Here is a 24,538-nt window from a genome sequence, read left to right as displayed (position 1 = left end):
GCGGTTTCCACGCCACCTCCTCTCTCCTCTCCATCTCCATCTCAATCACCCTCCCTCACACCGATCCCTCACACAAAAAAAGGAAAAAACGTAAGCACATACACCAATACTAAACAATCCTGAAAAAAACAGGCGAGGGTTTTCCTTCACACTCTCAGCCGGTGCTGAGTCTCCACCTCTTTCTCTGTCGTCTCTCCGTATCGATCCGCCCCTCAGTCATCCCTGCGCCTATATTTTGCTTTCTGAGTCACATCCCTGCATCTTTAGTGTTTTCCTACCCTTCATCCCATCTTCACTGGAGAAAATCATCATCATTTACAGCTCTCTCTCTCTCTCATTAGACTTGTATCTATATCTCTAACATCACCACACCTTAAAGTCCTACCTCCCTATATTTCTTACTCCTCTTCTGTCTGGGCACCCCCATGCCCTTCTCTTGGCTGATTACACATGTATGTGTTTGCTCCAGCAAAATGAAGCAGGGGCAGTCTGGACAGTGAAGACGGTGTCTGTGTGGTCACTCGTGTTTTGCTGACTTTACATACATGGGGCGAAAGAAGAAAGAGAGAGGAAGACAGCATGACAGATGGAAGGACAGACAGACAAAGACAACATGGGCAGATGGGGGTGGGGGGGTGGGGGGGTGATGGGAAGGAAAGCAAAGAACAGTTGAGTAATGTGCGGGAGAGGTGTGGAGACGATGCTGTGTGAAATACGAATTAGCACTCCAGAATGGCCGCAGGAAAAAGACAACAATCTAACCGCCTAGTTTGAGAATTAAACAGATGCGAAAAAGAGATGTAGGGGCATGGGTATAGCAAGAAAGGGTTTAAAGTGGATGTGTGACTTGCCAGACATAACAAATCATACATAATCCAGCCAATCCCTGCGCTGTGAGTTTATATATAGATGTGTGTCTCCTCTCTCCCACTGGGACAGAGGAGACGTGGCTGTAGGCTGCTGGAGGGGTCAGCTTTACTCAGGGTTGTTGGTAAAAAAACAACAGGACTACTCCCCTCTGATATGAGTAATTGCAGAATGAGTATATTGTCTTCGACCCCCTGTCTCCCTCTCTGGCTCTATTCCCCCTCCATCTGCCCAACACTGTCTGGAAGTCCGTATAATGATTCAGTCATCTGTCTCTTGTCACAGCGCCCTCACTAAAATCCTCAGTTAACCCTCGGTGTGTCCGTCCTGCTCTACCTGTTGTCCCTCGTCAGTGTGACTCATATTTGGATCTCATTTTCTTTCACACACTCTTCTGTATCAAAGTGCACAAGCTCAGTCAGACAACTGAGACGCTCACAAAGAGCGTAAAAACACTCAGGAAAAGTTGATTGTGGTGAATTTTCCATTAACAGGATAATCATGAATCATGAATATCTTCACGAGTGACTTGAAGGAGCTGTCTAGCTCGCTAAAGTACAGTCCTTTATTGATTTCCGGTTTATTTTGAATTGCCACAAGGTTGGAGCGTATTTTCATTTCAAAATCCTAAGCCCGTCCCCATGACTGACAGCACAGCTTGTCCACGGTATCCCTCACAAAAGAAAAAGTTAATTTGATGTGGGGAAATACATTCAACACCTTCAGTCTGCACTCCCATCTCCGTCTGCACAACGTTCTTTCCTAAAAAACTGTGATGTCAAGTGATTTTCGTGCCATTTTTATTTTCAATCAACTACTTTTGCAAGCACATATGGCAAACCAGCTTCTTAAATGAGAGATTGTGCTGCTTTCATTCTCTTACATCACAATGAATTGAATATCTTTTGGTTGGTTGAACTACTCCAAGACATTTTATGATGTAATCTTGAGCTCTAGAAAATCTTGAGCCATTTTTCTCTGCATTTTTGAGGCTTAATAAAATAGGGACATAGATAGGGATATAAAAAATAGAGAGCTTTAGATGAATCTATGATGAACATTAGGGATAGACCGATTATCGGCCTGGACAGTTATTGGGGCAGATATTCAGCATTTCTCTGATTATCAGTGATTTCTCTGTCAGATTGGCGATAAAATAAACTAATTTAAAAATGTGCTACTTTGGCTCTGATGCAGCATCCTCTCACACAATGTCCCACCTACAACAATCTCTGATTGATAACACGCCACAGTTAACAGCCTATAAACAGTGAATAATCTGAATCTGCAAAGTAACTAGTAACTACATTTATCTTCTAAATGTAGCTGAGAGGAAGTACAAAGTAGCAGAAAATGGAAATACTCAAGAAAACTATCTGAAAATTGTACGTAAGAACAGTAAGATTGTCATTTTTACTCTAAATGAATATTGTTTCCAAATATCAGTTACTGGTCTCCTTGATTTCTAGTAATCCTATTGGTATCGACCCTGGAAAAGCCACATCGGTCGACCCCTAATGAAAATACTCGTTTGTTGCAGCCTGATTACGCACACTCTAATGCTTCGTATCTATACAGTACACCTGTGACAACATGGTGATCTATGATACGGGCCGTCGATGCGAGACAAGGTCAGCCACAGAGGGAAGAAATTCTTTACACTAATCTCACTCATGACACAGCGATGACTACCTCTAACCGCCTGTCTAAGTCTTCCACATACTAACAAAGCATGTGCAATAACATGAAACCTCCCTGCAACACATGACACGTACGACTTCTACCATGTTCCTGTCAGCACGTCTCTTGTTTTCTTATCTGGGGCGAAGATGCTGTGTGGAATTTAAATGCAGCAGCCTCTGTTTAATATTATCTCAGGGACCCACACAGACCTCATTCCTGTAATCAGTGACTTTCATGTACCTGTCACTATCTGTCTATCAGCTCCAGGCTGTTATGTAGGTTGCACCTCAAGGATAATGAATAACAGCTTTAATACTGTCTCATTCAAGCACTGTAAAGATGTTCTGCGCTGATGAATGGAAATGCCTGTTTAGAAAAGTCGTTCTAAAGGTTAGAGAATCATTTTTCTTTAGAGAAAACTAGCTCTGACTGGTTTAAGATGCTCTTAAACGTGCAAATATCTATTGCCCGTTGTCTTTTCCTCATCACTGCCCACTTCTTTCCACATACCTTCCTTCTGTGCTCCACTGAGCCTAACTGCTGCTAGAGTGTGTTATTACATGTGTTAATTGAAACCACATGTTACGCATCTGCCCTCAAGGAGCCACCAAGTTAGTTAGAGGGAGAATGTGTGTGTGTGTGTGTGTGTGTGTGTGTGTGTGTGTGTGTGTGTCTGCATTGGGTTTCACATATGAAAAAGAAGAAGAGAAACTATGTGGGGAAGGAGAAGCGAAGGGGGGGGAGAGTGGACGGAGAGAGAGACGAGAAGAAGATGAAACGGGAAGTAAAATGAGGGGGAGGAAATTATGTGGCTTGTTTTTGAGGAGAGAAGGGGCGTAGAAGGTGGGTGGGGACGAGGGAGAGATATAAATGTTGTTATGAAAAGAGGCAGCCTCTCATACGGTGTTCTCTAATGGCTGTGCTTATCTGATTAGCTTTGTGTTAGCCGGTGGGAGATACACTTTATGTGTATTATTACTTGCTGCCTTGGGCTGGCAGGATTTTTTTCAACACACACACACAATTTTTGGGGTGTTTTATGTGTGCGTGGGTGGTATGAGGAGTCTCTGTGCTCATGATGTCCGTGTGTGTGTTTGTGCACTCACACAAGACCTTGCGTATGAGGAGTTCCCAACTCTCCTCCATTATTTACAATCCTCTTTCCCTCTCTCCTGCACATTACCCCACATTCTCTCCCGCTCCGGCCCTCCTTGTCTGGACCTCCACCACCCACCACTGCGGCTGCACTGTTCATCCTCCTGCTGCTCATGTGTCCAGCTATTTTATCATTTCAAACATTCTCCTCAAAAGTCTCTTATGTGTCAGTTTCTGTGTGACTCCTCTTCACACACCCTGCTGTCCTTTATCACATCTCTGGATGATGTGGATTTGCTTTCTGTCAGAGACTCTTGGAGAATCTTCTTCCCTAGAGGCATTTTTAGTCTGGCTGTGCACGCCACAGTAATGCTGTGTATCAGTCTGACACCTGCTGGTGGGACTGGGCCACTGCAGTCTCACACTGGCTTTGAATGGAAGCCAGTTTGGCAGCAGAGAGATTTTTCCTCCGGGTGCTGAGTGAAGAGACCATGTTCTGTCTCAAGTATGCAGGTTTTCATCCTGTCTACAGTACGCCGGGAATTTCTGCTTGATGGCTAAATGGTTTATGCTTTGCGGGCATAGCTATCGTCGTCCATTGCAGGCTACACTTTATGCTTATACAATATTGCGGAAGATTTGTAGTTTGTACTATTTTAAAGCCTCTTTCATCAACTGTATCTTGAACTGTATCTTTAGTTTTTAAGGGAAGCTAGTTAGTGTTGATTATAGCGAAAAGAATATAAGATAAAATAAAATGTCATCACAAACAAAGCTATTTATGTACATTTATTTATTGGAGCATTCACAAGAATCACTCAAAATCAATAGAGGAGGTGCATAAAAAACAGCTGTTTACGGTTTTAAGGAAGGCAAGATCCAGCACGGATAAAGCTCTTTCATACTTGTTGGGTTTTTTTTGTGTATTTTAAACCTTTCCTTGCGTGCAGTAATGTCACTACAGCAAGTATCATGGCACATTTAAGCAGCAAAACTAAAAACTATAGTTACAAACTTGGCAGGACAGAGGAAACTCTCCAGAGGAAACAGAATTCAACTTTTAACTGCTGAAATAAATATTTTTTAGACAGCTCTGATGGAGCTCAGGATTTATCTGGTGGACAGCTGCTTTACTCCAAACAATTTCACTGTATGAATCTGGACTGTCTGTGTGTGTGTCCTTTGGGATGTGTGTAAGAACACGGAAAATTAAATCACATTAGATTCTGACCGATTCTGTCGATAGATTTAAATAATCGCTGAAATTAAACTGCTGTGTCTCGTGCGTACATGTACACGGGGGACGCACTTATGTTACTGCCACTGGGGGATTGCTGCAGGTAATATAACTAATATTTACATCCCATCTGCTATTAATCATAATGTTGATTTTATGATCAGGCCTCCCAATCCGTGGATTAGCCTGTGGATGTAACTGCGATCCGACGTCACTAAATATGAATAATAGTTAGCAGTAAATTTATGTAAGGCTTAACCGCCTCAGGCCTACATTATTCACCACCCCTGCAGTTTGTTATTAAAAATATATCGACAATACCAATTCCAGCATTAAAGGCTGTGTAGGAGGCATTTTCCCATACCGGTATTGGCATCAGAACAACCCTATATGGAAGTCTGAACCCCCACTCTCTACAGCTACAGTAAAAGCTCATGTTTAGTCTTGGAAAGATATACAAGCCTTATTTGGATGACATAGACATGAAAACTGGTGGTGGAACTGTTATAAAATAATGCAACCATCTTTGTCTAACCTTTGAAAAACACCTTTGATTGTGTGTTTTCTTGTGCATGTGGGGCCTGGGGTTGCAAGGGCCTGGACCAGTGTGTTTATTTGTACATTTTGTTCAAATTTGAAAGCTTGAAAACGCAATTCTCACATCAAGTAATTTGTATGTGCAACATTTTATATCAATGGAGGAAAAGTGGAAAGCATGACAGAATTATAATTTTTAGCTGCTCAGACAGAACACAAACATACAGCCTTCTCTGCCATGCCCATGTTCTTTGCCTTTGGGTGTGAGCGATTAAAAACATTTACCTTACATTCAAGTGGTTTCCAACTTTTCCTTTGTTGAGAAAATGAGTGTGTCCAGAGAGAAAGAGAGAAAGAGAGAGAGAGAAAGAGACTATGCCTCTGTGCAGATCAGGAATGATCCAAGATCAGGATATTAACTCTGATCACTGTGGTATTATGGGCAGGTTCTGACTCACATGAGCAGTGGGAGGTGGGAAGGGTGGAGCGGAAAGAAAGATGGGAAGGGAAATAAAAGTGCAGCGTATGGAGGGCTGACTGGGAAATAGAGGGATTGGGGGAGAAAATTGGGGGAAAAAATGCAGCATAAAGAAGAGAGATGGAGAAGGAGGGAGAGAGAAGTATGGCACTTAAGAGAGGGAGGGGGAGAGGAACTGTTCATTCCAAGGTTTGGCTGCATTCCAGCCTGTCTGGCTCTGATTCTGACGGCCTCCTGTTACTTTCTTTTTTTTTGTTTTACCTCCAGACTGACTGGACCCCAGAGCTGCCTTCTCCCTGCCTGATCCAAACTTTCCAAACTTCAGTCACCACCTGATGCTTGCAGCTGGCTGAAAAAAAGGGCAGAAGAGTGTTACACGTCTGTCATTTCAGCTTCCTTACTCCCCTCAGACAGAAAGCAAGCCCATGAATTGGCTGGATTTCTGAACGACCTCTTCCCTTCGCATATCACCTGCATGAGAGCCGGCAGCCAGGATGGGATGTGCTTTTTTTTTTCTCTCAGCACCAGAGTTGCTGTGGAAATCTCTGAGTGGAAATCCGACACAGATTTTTGTCCCAGTGGAAGTGGGGAGAGACTGGAAACATTCCTTGCGGGACAATAGGCTATCAAAGACCCCAATGACCACTCCCTGTAGGTCATAGACATGAATCAGGCAGCAACAGGTTACACAACGGTTACTGCATGGGTTTGATTGTAGCCTATAGTTTCACAACCTGAACTTCATCTGATGATCAGCAATCTTGTAGAGGTGCCATGAGTCAGAATAAAAAGTGCAGAAGAAATGACCTCATTCAATTGAAAGACATTAATTTGAAAATGTTATCATTAGTAAAGATATGACAGAGAAAAAACTTGACAGTAGGACGAGATGACTAATCTGCTGATTATGGTTTTGTTTGGTGAGTCTCTGTGTGTGTCTCTCATCATAGCTAAATGTGGTCCATGAGGCACCTTTTGTAATGGAAACTTCCTCAGAAGCGATTTGGGGTATTTCGCCAAGTGATTATATGTCTACCGTCGGTCTGTGGATAGATTTTTGTCAGCGTGACAGCTTCACAGCTGTGCAAAATACAGTCACCACACGTTACAGGTGTGCAGCTGAGATCACAATGAGGCCAAATTAGAAGATGGGTGTCAACCGAGCAAGGGGGCCAGAACTAGGGAGGTTGGTTGTAGGAGAGGGGCTACTGGCCCCCAATGTTACACCCCTGGCCCACATTCTCTTGTGCAGCCGGTGTTGTTTTCACCCTGTCTGTGTGTGTACAGATTTTGTCGTCACAACCGTGTAAGAAGCTGTCATGAAACTTTACAGGTGTGTAGTCAAGATAAAAATGAAGGCCAAGTTCAAAGATGGGTGTGGTCTCAAATAATAACGTAATCACTACTGAATAGTCATGGGTTAGTTTGGCTGGTGTGATCCCATCAGAGGATCACATTTCTCATTTTCTAATTTTAAGTAGTTTTAAGTCTATAAAATGTCGTAAAATAAAAGTCACACATAATTAAATTGCTTGTTTTGTACAACCACCTTTCTAAAAACTGAAGATATTCAGTTTATTGTCACATAAGAAAAACAGAAAAGTATTTTACCTTAATAACTGACCTGTTATTCAGCTATAACACAGAATTAACATTAATTCAAGCAAAATCTTGAATTGTTTTGTATAAGGAAGAGGGTGAAACATCTCACTCTCACTCACTAAAATTAAAAATGTAATATAACAAATGTCAGAATAACATTAAAATGAATATAGAAATGTTTCCGTTGTTTGCTTGGTACAAGCAATGACGACACCTGAAAGTGTGATAAGATAAAAAATGTGGGTTTCAAGAGCATGATGTCTGTGTGAGTGTGGTGTGTGTGGGTGGGTGACACACAAAAGGATATTAAGTCATAGAAGTGGCTGATGTGCAGGATGGGAGGTGTCATTTAACACCAGTTTGAGGGCGATCACATCCTTATTGTCAGGAAGAACAACAGTAAGACTTCAGAGAGAGCCATAAAAAGTACTTACTCTCTATAATCAGGCGTACTAATCGTGTACAGAGGAGCAGTCTAAGCCTCTGCATGTTTACTGCCTTAGTGCAAAGCAAATAACGATGTGGCAGCGCACTTGGCAGACACAATAACGCCTTTACAATCTGATCCTCGGCTTTGCCTGTCGAGGCAAGTGGAAGAAAAGCATAAAAACCTGCCTTATTTTTTTCCTGCCAGTAAATAAAGCTGAAATAGTGAAACTTCTCCACAGCCAAGCCCTTTCTGAACATACTTTCTTCAGCAGTTATGCCTTCTTGTGTTTGAAAACCCTGACCGCTTTCAGTGCCTGTATCTAATCAAGCCTCTAGCCCCATTATCTCTCCCTCCCTCTCGCTCTCTCATTCCCTCGGTCTGACCTTACAAGGAGAGGCAACAGGGTTGATGTCATTGACTGAAGAATGCTGCAAGAATCCAGAGAGAAAGGAGAGCAGGAGGAGGAGGAGGGGTCTGACTGGACAGTTTATGAACACACACACACACATATATACACACACACTCACAGAGAGAGAGAGAGAGAGAGAGAGAGAGAGAGAGAGGTGCTGTTTACATAGTAATACACAAGTCCTGAGCCAAAGTCCAACGAGAAAGAACTTGTTTGGAAGGATGGTGTCATTCCTTTTCCAGACCGAAAAGCACAGGGGGAGGGTCTAATAGCTGGAGAGGGGAAGAGAGAAAGAGAAGTTACCATTACAGTCAACTCTTACTCAGCCTGGACCAAGAGAAAAAGCAGAACAAAAGGAAGAGGGGGAAGGAAAAGGGAGATTCACAGTGAAGCTGCAGTAACAGGGTGAGTACAGTGTGTGTGTGTGTGTGTGTGTGTGAATGAGGATAATAGCTGGCATGTCATATATTTTTTTTTGGGAGGGGGGCAGACTGTTGGAGATTACCTAATAAGGTAAAGTCTTTTGTCAATGCGTGGATCATGATGGCACAGAGTTATTGATCACAAGGTGAAGGGTGCTGTTACCACCTCAGGGAATGACATCTTTGTGAAGTGACAACCACTGTGGGTTATGCTATACGTGACATATAAAAAAACTACTGCAGACTCCCTGTTGAAAGATACCTTTTGGTGGGTGAATGAGCACAAATCTCTCTGAACTGCACTGTACGCTGCAACACCAGCTGATGGACACCGAGCGATAAGGATCGCGCTATGCGGAAGCTCCAACAGGAAGTCCAGCTAAAAAGTTGACCAAGCAAGCTAGCTAGCTTGTTAGCAATGCAGCTGTGAGCGATAATGCACTTCAGAGAGTAGCGAAATTACTAAACTTGATGACAGCACATCTAAGGGAAGCCGTCTTCTTTGCCATATGAGGTAAGAAAAAAAAAATGGGGCGGCGTTTCGCCTCCGAAACTAACTGACCGAAGCTCAGGAGTGGCGGTTAGGGGTGTGTGCGAGTGAAGCTAACATTACCGTGGTGTGATTGATGACAAGCCAGAGAGGTTTATCGTCAAAGAAAAGGTGGCTGGTCCTCACACTCGCAGGTCAGTGGGATTTCTCATTCAACCGTGTGTGGATTAAATGTCTGCGCTAACGTGTGTTGAAGCTATGACCTGATTCAACCTGGAAGACGAGCTAACGTTACCGAGCGTAGGTAACGAACACTCTGTAGGCTAATGTTAACATAAACGTGATTTGTCCTCTTAGCCACCTAGCTAGTCCATGACGTCCATGCTTCAGCTTGAGCTAGAGCTAGAAACCTCCGTTGTCCCTCTTCTGTATATTGCTAGTTAGTGGTGAAAGGTTGTGTTTAATTAACCTATAGCTGTCTGCCTTCATTTGCTGTGTTTGTGACCGCTCACCCGTAGCTGTCAGCTGTCAGAGCAGTGGCTAACAGTTGGCTAACCCTGTCTAATCAATGGAGGGAGGTGGGTGGAGCACCCTGGCACAGTATGTTTAACTTATTGATAGTGCCAATTACATGGAAATCTGTTGTCAGGTGCCACGTTTGAGGAGGCCTGCAAGTATAGTCTTCACAATTAAGCTAGCTATATTGCTGCCTAATTGGGTTTCAGGTCATGTATGAGTGGATGTGAAGAGATGTGCCACAGCTCTCTGCACTAAACAGAGGACGGTGGGAGAATACATGAGAATTAAGGCCATTTCATCACAGGATTTTCAATGTGAAAATCCTGTGATTATCAGTGTTTGTGCCTTGCCTCTCTAATTTGCCTTTTCATCAACAAAATAGGAGGGGAGCCTCAACCCAAGACCACAGAGAGCCGTGTTTAAGAATAACTTGTAACAAGAAGGCTCGGGCTTGGGTTTGCCTGTGGTTAGTGTGGTGCTTGTGTTTGAAAAGACAGAGATTTAATCTGTGAATGAAGATGATCTATGAACAGCTATGTGCTCAATCTTCTTGACTTGGGTGATGAGGAATCCTCCCTTAATTGTAGCCTACGTGAGTCAAGATAAACGGGCTATTTTAGGGCATCCCTTTGCCCAGAATCAAAGCATGTCTGGCTCCTTGATTGTGTCTTGTGACTCTTGTTTGGCCTGCTCCATTCTAGTGTATGTCAGTGCGAGCAGATAAGGTTGTGTTTGGGTGAGAGCTTGACACTGAGCCCATTCGCTGATGTTATTACCAGTTTTGAAACGCTGTCTGTTCAATCATTCATCTAACTGTAGTCTGAGAGTGAGCGTAACACTGGTGCTGCATGCATGTCCAGTGACCTGTAAGACTGGACTTAATAGGGTTGTTTGTCCCCGCATTAGTGACCCCCGGCCTAGACACGCTTCCCCAGAAACTGGGTGTGCTATTAGCATCCGAACAATGGAGAGTTTCATCAACAACACGCCGGTCAATGATACAATGACTGACTAGACATGGAAAGAATTGGAAACTGTTTAGGTTTCTCTTCAGGTTATTTATTATGATACCTGCATTTTTATAAATGTGGAACTGAGTCTCTGGTTTTATTTGATTTGTCTACTGTTTTAAGAGCTGCAACTAAAGATTATTTTCATTATCGATAATCTGTCTGTCACTTACTTGATTATTCGTTTAGTTGTTTGATCTATAAAATGTGAGAAAAAGGCGAAAAACTGTTGATAACTAAAGATATTTAGTTCACTGTTCACTATAGAGGACTAAGGAGACCAGAAAATTATCAGATTTTAGGAGCTGAAATCAGAAAATTTGGGGCATTTGCCAATCATATATATTTAGCAGGCAACTAATGAACTTCTTACTGATTTGGGACCCTTAGCTATACTGGTGTTGTTTTGGTGTTGGTACTTGAAGAAGATGTCTCTATGTGTCTTCTCACAATAGGTAGATGTTTTGGTTTTAGAGAAGATGAGGACAAAGAAGACTTCGACACATATGACCTTTTAAAAAGCAGAAGCACAGTTTATGAACCACATTTAGTTCCTCCATTACCACAGAGTAATAAAGCACTGCTGAGTTGAACAGTTTTCCTATGAAAAGTGTGAAGCTCTCTCGTCAACAGCTGCTGCATCACGTAGTCTGTGCCCTCAGAGGAAGGTGGGTGTTTGTGTGAAACTTTGACAAACACAAACGATTATAGAAAGTGTGGCACAAAAAGAGCTGAGTTTTAATTGTGTTTGTTTGCACTGTTTAACAGTCCATATGAGTGCCGAGTCTCAAGTCTGCAGCCATGCTCTTTTTAGTATATCCTTTAAGGTAGTTAGGTTGAGTACATTCATGTGTAAATCTGTAAACTTGGCTGTTGTACCCAAACTAGGGTTGAGAACCAATTTTCTAGCCTGTAAAAGCTGTCTTGCCATGTGGAGTTTACACAGAGAACAGTATGTAATTTATGCTGGGGCCGTACATATCTAAAGTCTACACAGTGCCATCCTCCATCACAGCTGTAAAGTAGAATGATTAAAAGCAGCCCCAAATGATGTCATTCAGTCCAAGTGGTGGGTGAGAGATGAATGATGAGGTTGGGGAAAGCATGAGAGTGAAAGAGATAAAATGGTTGTGGTCCACCACACAACACCAGTCTATACATCAGATTGTGAGAGCGAGCCAGAGCTTGACACAGGCACTTCATCATTATTTAGGGAGTACAAAAAAAGAGGAAAACAAGCAAAGAGAGGCTGAATGGAGAGAAACAAAAAAAGGTGATGTCATTGAGTTGTAGCGCCAAATATGTTCCTCAGTCGAGGGTCTCTCTCATCTCAAGGATCAGGTTTCAAGATAGATTTGCAGTAGGACCTCTGGAGCTGAGTGTGGAGCTGATCTCATCGTATTAAACCCCTCAGGACCGTATGAAGAAACAGATGGAACCTGACCACAAGTTATCATCAGTGTTGAATAATTGAGAGGACTATTGCATATTGTCTCTTAGAAACAAGGTAGTTTTTAAGTACTTCAACAACAAGATTAAATCACCGTCTATACCCACCCTTGTCAAGCACTCCTTTTAGAAAGCCATAGCACCATGTGTGCTGTTTCAAGTACTTTGTTAATATTCATCCTTTGCAAACGTTAATTGATCCAAGATCTTTATCTTGACCGTAACCAGTCAATCTGTTTTTGCATTAACTGTCCACTCCCATTCAACTTGAAGTAGGCCTTGATACTAGGTTAATAAGTAGCCAGCTGTTTCTCCATCCTTTGTCTCTTTCCTTTGGTTTGCTATTTCATTTTCCATTAATGCAAGGTGCTCCACCACAATTTGCCTGTGTGCCTTTTAGAAAGTTGGCAACCAAAACAGTTTTCATCTCCATTAGAGCCTCACCACCTCCTCTTATTGATTCATGGAGCAATTTTCTGAATTATTTAAGTGGGATAGTGAAGTGGAGCTAAGATTCTGTAGGCTGATGTTTTTGTAACTCAGGGGACAGTGACATTTGAGAGTGAGTCTCATGCCAATGGAGTGCTTTTTCCACTGAATGTTCAATCAATAATGCTGTTGTACTCCGATCACATCGTCAGGGATTGTTCTTCTTGTCATTCTCGTGTCTAGTAAGATTGGAAAGCTGTAAAAAAGAAAAAGAGAAAAAAAAGGAAACTTTCCACTGGTATTTGTCTAAATCATATACCTTGTTACATGATAAACATACTGGTGCATACACACATATAGAGCTACTACAGTGGCCCTGAGGGTCAAAACAACAGTATTTTGGAAAACACAACATTTCTAAAAATGTTTTGTGAAATGTTTTTTTTTCCCTGAAATGTTTCGTAGTGTGAAATGTAATCGTTTCAAAAATGTCATATTTTCTGAAATGTCATGTTTTGTGAAATTTTGTGTTTTGACCCTCAGGGCCACCGTAGGTAGCTCTATATGTGTGTGTGTGTGTATGTATGTCTGTTTTATCATGTAATAAGGTGAGACAGTATATTTTTTCATGTTTTTAGACAAATACCAGTTACAGTTTATTATGTTGTTGTATTATGACCCTCAGGGACACCATAGATATCTGATAAAAATGCATGTACATGCACACACAAATGATGAATGATGTCGCTGTACAGTTAAAGTGGTGTTGAAGAGGTTTAGTACATCAGTGTTTTATAATGGGACATCTTAGACTATCTAATGAAACAGATGACACCTCCATATATCTAAAGGACATCATGGCCTTGGATATACTGTATATGGTTTAAAGTGTTCAACGTCAGTAAATGTTGATTTAAAGCTACTTCAAGGACCTTCATTTTTTTGTTGATTCTGGAGATAACTTGGACAAAAGCTGACGACGTTGAAATAAAGTAACACATTTTTGTGCTGTATCACCAGACCACAGAGTGAGACTCCTCAATTCATCCTCAGCACTCCGCCAATAAAAAAAAATATCAATTTCATGACTTATCAAACCCGAATAAGATGTAAGAGCAACAATAATAATGGTTCAGAACAGTCTTGTTTGCTTATGTAGGTTATGTAAAGGGATCAGTATTAAATCGAGACTGTTTCATAATCAGTTAAAAGTTTCCTAGTACGTTTAAGGAAGCTGACACACGAAGCAGAAGAGAAGCCGTTGCACTTCTCTCACGTCAGAGAAGCTGCTTGTATCACGAGCAGCAGAGATTCTTTGATGAGCGAAGCGCTTCTTGTCTTGTCAGAACTTGAAGCGTTGCGTGTGTTTCCCAACAAAGTGGAATGAGGATGAATTACTTGAATACTTAAACATTTGCTGGTTGGTTTAACTTTTTCATTTCAGCTTGGCAACAGGTCTGCATGATAATTTAAGGCTGTGTCAGACTTGATCTCTTCTTGGAAAGGTTATTTTCTCGAATGCAAACTCAGTTATATCTAAATGGTGGAAACCACTGATAGTCTCTATTTCAACCCACAGTGCAAACAAAGTTTTCTGTGGCTTTTGGAGATGTCTCAACAATTCAGCAGTGTGTGCACAGGGTATATTTGAATGTAACAACTTAAGATAAAGTGAGTTTAACTAGAAGGAGTCTATTTTATTGCCCTAGTGTATGGGATAAAAGACAACTGCTACCCCTTCAGTTAGTTCAATATTTGCAATTTTTGATATTTTGTTTTCTTTCTGTAGTGTTCTCTTTTATTTACCTCATCATCAATTATGTTATTATTGAGAGCAGCAAATTTGACTACAAACGTACTAGGATGTTTATTTCCATTTTTAAGTAAAAACCATCCACTTCAACCCCCGTACTTTAAAAGAAGTATTAAAAATAACACAAGAAAGCTGAATCAAGACACATGAAATTACCTTAATCGCTGTTTTTCTTTCATCTGTTCTGGCTGCAAGGATTGGTGAAGCTTTAGTCTTGCGAACAAACAATAAATGGAGAATTTATTGAAGTGCTATTGAATTATAGATGAGAAAATAATCACAACACTCTTCTTTTATAGTAAGTTTGACATTTAAGGAGGCATCAATGCCATGTAGCCTTCGTTACGATTTAGAGGATAAATGCCACACAACAAAGAGATGATAATCACATATTGTTTGTGCGCTGGAAAATGTTTTCTCCAATTTGTCTAACTTTTACCACCTGCGACTCATTCTGTTACAGGTTATGTGTTGTGCCTGACATTTATCTTTTACAACCTGTAAAAGTTCAAACACAAGTGTGTTAATTATCGTCTCAGTTGTAATCATTATTATTATTATGAGCAGTATGCAGTTATTTTAGAGCTTTAGGGTCGAATACTTTGTTAAACACTGAGTTAAGACAGCCAGTGTGTGTACAGTTGTGTGTTTTAGTGCGTTGGTGGAGGAGGTCAGTAAGAACAGCCACACTTTTGACTAAAGGTCACGTTCGGGGCCGGTGGCCTTCAGGGAAATGTGTTCAGACTTTGCGAGGAATCTCGATAGAGACACTGAAGTAACATCAACATTTGTTTAACTACCAGCATGTGCGAAGTAAATATTTGAGCTCAGCCTCTTTTTGACGCACCTCACATGAAAATGTTATGATAGTTTTTTGCTATCGTCCACGCTTCAAACAAAACTTGCAGTCATCGTGTTTTTATGTCACTGTAAACAGCCATGTGTTAAATATTGTAAACCGTCTCCGGCATCTGGGAGTGCCACTATGTCTGCTCTGTACACATGGCCTGAGGAAATGTTCACACACTTTTCTCTCATTCCACTGTCAACTATTTGCCAGAGCTTAAAGAGTAACACTGGATTTGCAGAATGCCTGCTGGTTACTTTTTTTTTTTTTTTAATGCTATTTCACTAAATCCAGAAATAGTTCAAGTCCAAACTACATTTTAAGAGACACTGCAAGCCACAATAAACCTCTATTTTAATTAGTTTTTCTCAGACTTCAGGGGTCAAGACAGCTGTGTCCCAGTCATAAAGTGTACAGTAGGTACCAATCTTCATAGTTGACTGTTTTTGCAGTTAATATAGGTGAAGTTACCAGGAAATGCTAAACAATATGCACAGATTGAAAAAATCAAGCTGCAACTTTAGGAAGCTGTTGGCCATTCTGAAGTTGGAAACCTAACAGAGAGAAAGAAACATTTATTACTCTACTTTTAAAAATGTTGTGAGTTGTTCCCACAGCTGCCTCATCATTTAATGACAACTATCCTTCGACACAACTCTAAAACATCAAGCAAATTTAATTGGTATCTCTGAGTATTGTTAATTTTCTCACTTATTCACTGTTAAGGCATTATGCTCTAAATCTGCTTACAATTAGTATGCACTTTGGACTGGCCAAATGTTTTGTTGATGTGTCATCACCACTAATTCTCCAGCAAAAGACTCGACATGCTTACACTGCCAAGGAATGCAAGCCCTTTGACTAGTCAGCTGATTAATGCTGGTGTCATTATGTGGGGTGAGAGAGAGAGAGAGAGAGAGTGACTCCTGAGTCTGGAGTTTGAACCTCACTGCAAACCTGGTTCATAACTTTTTGCTATAAAAATAAATATTATCCTGTTTCTTCCATTCATCCACAGATAAACACACAAAATGGATGACTCCAACAGCAGCAAGCCGGTCATGGTGACATCATCTCTGAACTTCAAAGTCACCACGCCGTCCTTCTACAACCAGCCAAAGAAGTTTGCTTCTGTGGCACCACCACGGCCCAAAAGTCTGACACCACCCTCCGCTCCATCACCGACACCAATAGGCACAGCTGTGATTGGTCGAGTGGGAGATCTGCCTCCGCCACCGCCTTCGCTCTGTGATGGTATTTACATTATTTATACTATTTTGTGAACCATTTTTCTGACTATCTTAAGTTATAACCAGTCAGCAGCCCTCCCAATCCCAACCCTGCTGCTTTTTACGCGATGGCATGCAGAGCTTCACAGTTGAGCACATAATAGATTCAGTTGTGTGGTGCTGTTGTTTTTATGTTAATTACTATCATTTCTGTCTTTCGGACATTTAGTCAAATGTTGAGATAGTTAGAGTTTTCTTAGCTTTTGGGGTAATTTTATTTTTTTGCTTTTAAAGCTGTGCATAATTATTCCGCTAGAATGAATTTGAAGACGTGTTAGCTGATAGAAATAATGGACACAGTCAGTCCTTGCCAAATTAAAGGTACCCTGTGGAGATTTTGACCACTATGGATTAGTGTTTTTACAAGGCGGTCCCTTTTCTGTGTGTATTGAGTATGAGGACACAGGCTGCTTGCTTGCAAGCAAACATGGAAGTAAACAGTGCAGGATTTGAAATATATAAAAAATCTGAGTCCCAAATGTTTTATGAGGGTAGAAATTTGTTCAGCGTGTTTGTAACAAAGACCTCAAGGATACACACAGTGCATTTTGGAAAGGAGAGCAGAAACAGTGAATCTAAACAAACATTTTATTTGTTTACAAGAATACTCTGAAGAGCACCTACAAAGCAGAACTTGGCTCATCAGATACCTCCCAAATGGCCAAATACTGGAGTTTTTTTTTGTTTTGTGTTTTTTTTTTTACCTTTGTTGTGCTGTTTGTTTGTTTTTTTTGTTGCTATTAACTTATGATGTTAAAGCACTCAGTATATCTGATAAATGATTGGTAAAGTATGAGGCTGCAGTCACACATACGCGACTGTAGGCAAATGAAAATTGCCTCCCAGTGCTGAATTTGGCTGGTCCAGAGTGTAAAGCACATGCCGGTCAAAGTTTACAGAAATTGAACTGGATGTGAAGGTTTTTTGGCCCTTTCGTACACATAAAATAGAAATGTATGGGAGGCTAATGTCAATTTCGCGTATGCGTGACTGTGGCCTATAGAAACAATTCTGTCACTGCTTTTAACCAATCAACCCTCCTCATTTCTGTCAGACTTCCCACCCCCTCCTCCTCCTCCACTGGATGATGATTTGCCAGCCCCTCCCCCCGAATGCCAAACCACACCCAATGCCTCTGACGCCTTCCCCCCCACCTTCCCCGCCCCACCTCCAGTAGCAGACGACCTGCCTCTCCCAGCTCCCCCCGAGGAGAGTGCCTGTCCACCTACCTCCCCCTCTCCCCCTCCTCCCCCACCCCCTCCGCCGCTCCCCACCTCCGGTACCAGTATTCCCAGTGCTGTTGGGAACCCACAGGTGAGTCATGATGGAATCTAAAGTTGCTTTGCCTGTCTGCATGTTTCTTCCTTCCACTGCATGTAACTGCATTTCAGTATAATTTGATAATCAGTTGGGACACTGGAGGACATTGTTGCAGGACCATAGTGAGTCTATGGAGTGTTGGCAGGAAATACTGTCTTTTGAGAATTTCCCACAAATTATATTAGCATTAGTCTGGGGTAAATCACCCAGCTTCATGCTTCCAACAGGATTATTACCCATTTGTTTTACCGAAATAGTTTTTACAGTAACAAAAAAAAAGTAACAAAAGGTTTATTGGAGAAAGGTTTATTGTAGGACTGCTTAATAGCAGCTGGTTTATCAGACTACAAAGACATCCATGTTGGGAATTAGACGTTGTAAGCCACCGTTGAGGAAAATAGCACAACATCTCATATTCAGTGCCTTTCAGCAAACAATCCAATGAATCAGAAATTAAGTAATTGAATTAATCAGTATTCTCTTTCATCCAACCAGGGAAGTAAAATTCATTTATTCATTCACATCATTAATTACTTCATTGAGTTTGTTTGTTTCGTCTTTTCATTCTTGGTTTTCCACCCCAGTAACAGCCAGAAGTTTTTTATACCGTTGCCACATTTCATTCTGCATTTTGGAATTGATAAAAGAGCCAAACTCTCTTGAGGCATTACTAACAGTCTGTAACAATTTCACATCGTCATCCACCTTTTTATTCTTGGCTCGTCCTCACCTCATCCTCCTTTTGCTTCACTGTGATCACTTTATGTGTGTAAATAATTTTTATGTCTTCCTCCGCCAGAGACTGATCGAAAAGCAGACCAGCTTCGACAAACAGCTCGACTCTCTGACTGACTTGCTGTCTGAGATGGAGACCAGGGGACCTTTCAACCCCAAGGTACAAAGCGTTACGGATAGAAAAATGAGCCAAAGAGCAGATGAGAGGGAAAATGACAGCAGGCGTTGACTCACAGGAGCCGCACTGTAGAAAAAGAGAATGAGTCACACACAGAGGGAAGAGAAGGGAAAAACAGCAAGGTAGGTCAGTGGAAATAGTTTGGATAGATGCCAGCTTGGTTTCATTAGTCTCCCTTCATCTGTTCAGGTTGAAAGCTCAATGATAAGTGAACTGCATATACAGCACATCAGACCTGAAAGAGGGAACGAACAGTGAGGTAGCTGGTGATTCACACTGAGCGAGAGAGAGTGATGCACACAGAACTGAGTGGGGAGCATGAGAGTGTGATGAAGCCAAAGTGTGCTGCCAGAGACCCAGTGAGAGGGCCATAAATGGAGAGTGTTTTTATCCAACTGGGAGGTACTGGATCACGGCAGAATAACGTTGGCTCAAAACCACAGAATAAATGTCAGAAAGACGAAGCACTTCTGATAAGCACAAACTGTGGAGCGCTTCCAATGTTTACTTTAATCAAAGTAGCTCATTCAACATAATAAAAGTGTCTGCTTGCACCATTTCAGTGTGCAATGTTACACACTAGATATTAACTTCCTCTGTTGAATTATGGTTAAAAGATGAAAGGAAGTTTTGTGTTGCTGAACAAGCTGAATGCTTGTGCAGAATGGGCTCACACTGAATAAGCCTGTGAAAAGAACATTTGAATTGTTTGTCTTTTTATCCGCAGTTACCCAACCAGTATACTGCAGCACCAGCACCCAAGCCTGCAGCTCCTCCTCCGACTGCTCCCAAACCGACACTCTCCTTCCTCCCACCCCCTGAGATGGGAGACCGCCCGCCTCCAGCACCCTGGGCAGAAGAACTCAAAGCCAGAACAAACCGACAAGCCAATCACAACAACTCTGCACCAACCGCTGTTGCTCAGCCGTTCGCTAAGGCTCCAGCTGTGGCTCCCAAATCTGGTTTCGGAGGGAGAACGGCGACATCATCAACCGCCCTCGCACAGAAACTGAACCAGAACCTGAACCAGAACACCACCCCAATCAGTGTTACACCAAAACCTTCCCCTTCCCCTTCCTCTGCCACCAGCTCTTTCCCTCCACCTCCAGCAGCTCCCCCAGCACCTCCTGCTCAGCCAAACAATATGGCGGCTGCCCCGGCCTTCAATCACATTAAGAGTTCTCCTTTTACCAGTCAGGTGAACGCAAACCAAAACCCTCCTGCTGCTGTGCCTCCTCCTCAACCCAAGACGATGGTGTCTCCTCCCTCCTCTTTTAGCCAACCAATGAAAACACCCCCTGCATCAACGGTATGTTTCGGTTTTATTTTAGTTACACAGAGACACTCTTTGCTTTGTTTATACAGTAGAAAAGCACAGGAAGAACAAATTATTTAGTCTGTAGGCAACATATCAGATTTACGTATACTCTGGACATGCTGTAAGTGTTTTTAAAGGTAAACTGCTCAGTCATAAATAACAAAATGTTCTATAAGGCATGTTGTAGGTATGTAAATAATGTATATGTATGTACTAATGGCTCTTATGTGTGTATGTGTGTGTGTACATGTACAAGCAGCCGTCACCACCTGGCCCAGTTGCGATCCCTGGTGGAGGTGTTCCTCTGAATATGAGAGAAGTGGAGGAGCTGGAGAGAATGACCAAGGATTTCATTAAAGACATGGACACACACGCACCTGTCATCACCTCCCCTCCTACAGGTACACACACACAGTGGTGGCTGTAATATTCATGGTTCTGGATTAATTACACTTGTCATTTCCTAAAATGATGCGTTATGTGAGAATTATAATAAAATAATAAAATGTATTCACAGTCCATTCTTATCTTCAAAAATGTATGTGTTGTAGACTTTTATTTATCTCTACTGTGGTTCTGTTTGCTGCTGTTTCTTTCCTCCTTATCTGCTGTTTGATAACAAATATGACCTTGTGGACCATTAAGCCACATGTGTTGTATTAAACTGTTTGCAAAAGAGTACGAGTACAAATACATAACATTATTAATATTATTACAATTAATATTTTCACAAAACTATCCTTGCTAATTAGATTATACTGTAAGTAGCACAAGAGGTGATGATTTAGAAAGATGGATGTATTATTATTATATATTATATGTACTTTTGTAAACCCCCTTTCTCTCTCCTCATTTTAGAGGTTTGTGGGAAGTGTGGCGAGGCTCTCTCCCGTACCCAGCCGGCAGTGAGGGCCATGGATAAACTCTTCCACTCCAACTGCTTCTGTTGCATGAGCTGCCATCGCCCCCTGCAGGGCATGCAGTTCTATGACAGGGACGGCTCACCTCAGTGTGAGGACTGCTATGTGGTGAGGAGAGACACACAGGCACATAATGATTGTCTTTCTTTTATTATTTTAACTTTCAACAGTTACAACTCACATTATGACAGTTTTATGTTTTCTTTTGTGTGTTTTTAGTAAAAAGTGTCGCTTCATACATCTCATGTTCTTTCTGTTCCTCCTCAGAGTTCCCTGGCGGTGTGTTCCCGATGTGGAGAGAAGATCACAGACCGTGTGCTGAAGGCGGTGGGCCAGTGTTTCCACGCCCACTGTTTCCGCTGCAGCACCTGCTCCTGCGTACTTGAGGGGGCGCCTTTCATCACTGATGACAATAACAACCCCTACTGTGTCCAGGATTACCACAGGTGAATGCTGGCTATTTATGCCTCACTGATTAACCTGACCATACAGGGGTGGGCGTTCTGGCCAAAAAATAACATCACGATCTATTTAACAACAATCACAAGACACAATCTAAACCGAAATCTTTCTTCTCAATTTTTGACGATAGCCAGACTTGAAATAGCATAGCAATTTCTCCATTTGCACCAGGCAGGAACACTTCTTACTCATTTGATTCGAACCAACTGAAACTTGTCTCTCCATTTCCTGCTGATAACAAGTCGCATGCTAAACTGTGGATTAAATAATTGAATTGTGCAAACATGATTAATCCTCACTATCAGTAGGAAACAGGCCCAGAATTATCATATTTGATATGGTTAATTTGGTGTGAATGAGTGAGAATTTAACTGAAGGCCATCACCTTTTTATTCCAGGCGTTTCTCCCCTCTGTGTGTGAGCTGTAATGAACCCATCATTCCAGCCGCGGGAAGCGAAGAGACAGTCCGAGTGGTGGCTCTCGACAGGAACTTCCACCTTAAGTGTTACCGTTGTGAGGTAAGACATTTAAACATTACATTTTATTAAAATATTATTTTTATTTATTTCTTCAGTGCACCCTTAAAAGAAACAAAATGCTAATGAAGAAATGTATTTATGTTCTGTAGGATTGCACTCGCCCTCTCTCCATAGAAGCGGATGAAAACGGCTGCTATCCATTGGATGGTAGGATCCTGTGTATGAAGTGCCACACCCAGCGAGCCAAGCAAGCTGCGCAGTGAATGGCTGAAGCAGCATCACTCAGATTAACTATGAACCAAATCCAAAAAGCACAGGATTCATTCAGCTGCCGGTTTTGCCTTTGCGACAGGGCTTTATTCAGTATATGTGCGCAGGTGTGAGCGTGAATGAGCTGTGTGAAAAGGTATGTTTGCATGCAGATACAGTGTAGTATTCCCTTCATCTCTGTTAACGCCACTTCAGTGCAGAAGTAATGTACTGCATTGAAATAAACTCCTCTCATCTTTCACTCCTGATCATTCTCCAATCTCCCATGTAGCCTTCTTTGTGTACTAGAGGGTATTTTTTGTGCCAATTGTATGTTTACGCTAAAAAATTCCAGCATAACTTGCACAAGAACAGTTTGGTCAAAAGAGCAGTCTGATGAATAAAAAGTTGCCTTTCTTTATCTCTTCTCAATATTGTTAGTAGCATCATGTAGTGAAATATTTCCTTCTTAAGACTTTAAGGCTGGTCTCTTTCCCTTTGCAGCAATGTAACTATATCAGTGTTACTGTGACAGATAGTTAGCATGGGGAGAGGAGTATCAGGGACCATTCTGCAGCTTCCATCACTCTGATTGGCTGTCGGTAGAGCATATCTTTAACACTTTGGCAGTTGTTGTGCCTGCAAGCATGGTTAATGATGCATTCCTGTCTACAAAGTGCTTCATATCAGCCGATCTACTTTGATAGCATTTTAAAGTCATCGAGGGCTAAACGTTGACTGCAAAAAAAAAAAGATTAAAACAGTGAATGTTGCTCGTAGTTTTTGTGTGATGTGAACTTGATCATTTACAGGCATGCGTTGACTTATCTCTCGTTGCTCTCTCTTATTTGATCATGCATACTGTGTAAGGGCGAGATTAGAACAAAAATCAGCCATTTTCTTCTCAAAAATAGTTCGGAGCTGATTTAACAGCGTATTTTTAGATGCATGCTTTTTGGATGCACATATTTTGAACAAACAGACAAGCACAGATTTGCCAAGCACAGATTCCATTCCAGGGATCTCATAATAAAAAAAAACAGTGTAGTTACAAATGCCAGCTGCATGGCTGAAAACAGGACCTATTATGTGATAGTTGCACATTTCCATAGTGAAATAAAAAATCCTTTTAGTGTCACTTTGACTCTAAAGCCCCCACACATGATCAATTTAGTTAGTTTTCTAAGTAGAAGCCATCTAGAAACATAACAGTAGCTTTTGATATGCATTTTCTTGGAATTTCTTGCTTTAAATAATTTAATTTATGGACCCTTTTTTTTCATTAAGTGTTAAGGTTATATAAGTACCAGTACTAAAATAACCTGTCCTTACAGGAGTGGTAGAACAGTAGAGGCATTAGCTTTGAGCTTTAGGTAACTGATGTTAAGACATAGTGACCAAATATGTCTAAGCAGCAAGATAAAGGTTAATCAATAAAACAGTTATGGGATTCAATGTTTGGACATTCATGTGTTTCATCATCTTTTTGTGTTTGAGCCCAGTTTTTGGTCTTGATCTGTATTGTTACAGTAAATACCACTATTCTTTCCATTATTCCTCTTTTGTACTGTTCATGTCGGTTATATACTATTTTATACTTAACTTACTGTACTGTATTTCATTGATAAATGCTTACAATTATTTGGTTTCCTTTTTTACCTGGAGATGTGCCTTCTCCACTATTGTATTCTATTGTTCCTTTTGAATTGAGCCTGATTTGCAGCCACAAAAATTCATTCCACAATAAGAAAACAGTTGTTACTTGTTCTTGCATTGAGCCTGGTGCAGTACAGCACCAGAGTGACTAACATGGCAATAGTTATTCAGCATTGCATGCTAGCTGTGTAGGTGGTGGTGGCATTATTTCTAGTATTATGTCTTCTGTTTGCACCAACTATGCCACCTGTGTGGCCCCCGCCTCTGTCATCACTATGTGATATTATACATGTGATGATGATGCCTTCAGTTGCATTTATCTGGCGTTTTGTTGTGTTACGTCCTGTTGTATTACATGCTGATGCCTTGTCTTTTCATATACCTTTTTTATAAATTCCTGTTTGATATGTGTGAATGTGTATATGTTTAAGAACATTATTTAGCCCCACCCCTTCTCCTTTGGCTGTATCAAAAGATAAACAAATAAATAAAATGCTAAATACCAAACATTCTTGTCTGATTTCTAACTGTCAGCTACAGACACCTACAGTACATGAAATGTTGTATTAGTGCAGTAGGCAGTGGTGACGGAGTCAGATCATTTAGCAGTATTA

At 41.4% G+C, this 24,538-nt stretch overlaps 1 protein-coding gene and 1 long non-coding RNA gene across 4 annotated transcripts; one reads left to right on the top strand and one right to left on the bottom strand.

The window, feature by feature from the left end:
• Positions 1-4,921: 4,921 nt before the first annotated feature.
• LOC311259948 lies at positions 4,922-9,451 on the bottom strand. The gene is made up of 3 exons (XR_014622960.1): positions 9,374-9,451; positions 6,369-6,546; positions 4,922-6,246 (listed from the first exon to the last, which is right to left on the bottom strand). It is a non-coding gene; the product is annotated as an uncharacterized lncRNA (long non-coding RNA).
• Positions 8,526-23,048, top strand: zyx (zyxin). 3 transcript variants are annotated; one of them, XM_084357387.1, is made up of 10 exons: positions 8,526-8,743; positions 16,336-16,571; positions 17,661-17,920; positions 18,726-18,821; positions 19,567-20,148; positions 20,417-20,558; positions 21,016-21,185; positions 21,345-21,523; positions 21,938-22,058; positions 22,169-23,048. In XM_084357387.1, the coding sequence occupies exons 2-10, from the start codon at positions 16,349-16,351 to the stop codon at positions 22,280-22,282; spliced, it is 1,887 nt and encodes a 628-aa protein (XP_084213513.1). In that variant the 5' UTR covers positions 8,526-8,743; positions 16,336-16,348; the 3' UTR covers positions 22,283-23,048. The 3 variants fall into 3 exon arrangements, with proteins under 3 accessions (XP_084213513.1, XP_084213512.1, XP_084213514.1); XM_084357386.1 differs by lacking the exon at positions 8,526-8,743 and adding an exon at positions 8,950-9,274; XM_084357388.1 differs by lacking the exon at positions 8,526-8,743 and adding an exon at positions 9,330-9,444.
• Positions 23,049-24,538: the final 1,490 nt, after the last annotated feature.

The sequence above is a fragment of the Pagrus pagrus genome (genome assembly GCF_965226575.1).
Source record: "Pagrus pagrus genome assembly, chromosome: 7".
In the NCBI taxonomy this organism is placed as follows: Eukaryota; Metazoa; Chordata; class Actinopteri; order Spariformes; family Sparidae; genus Pagrus; species Pagrus pagrus.
This window is presented reverse-complemented; position numbering and strand designations above follow the sequence as displayed.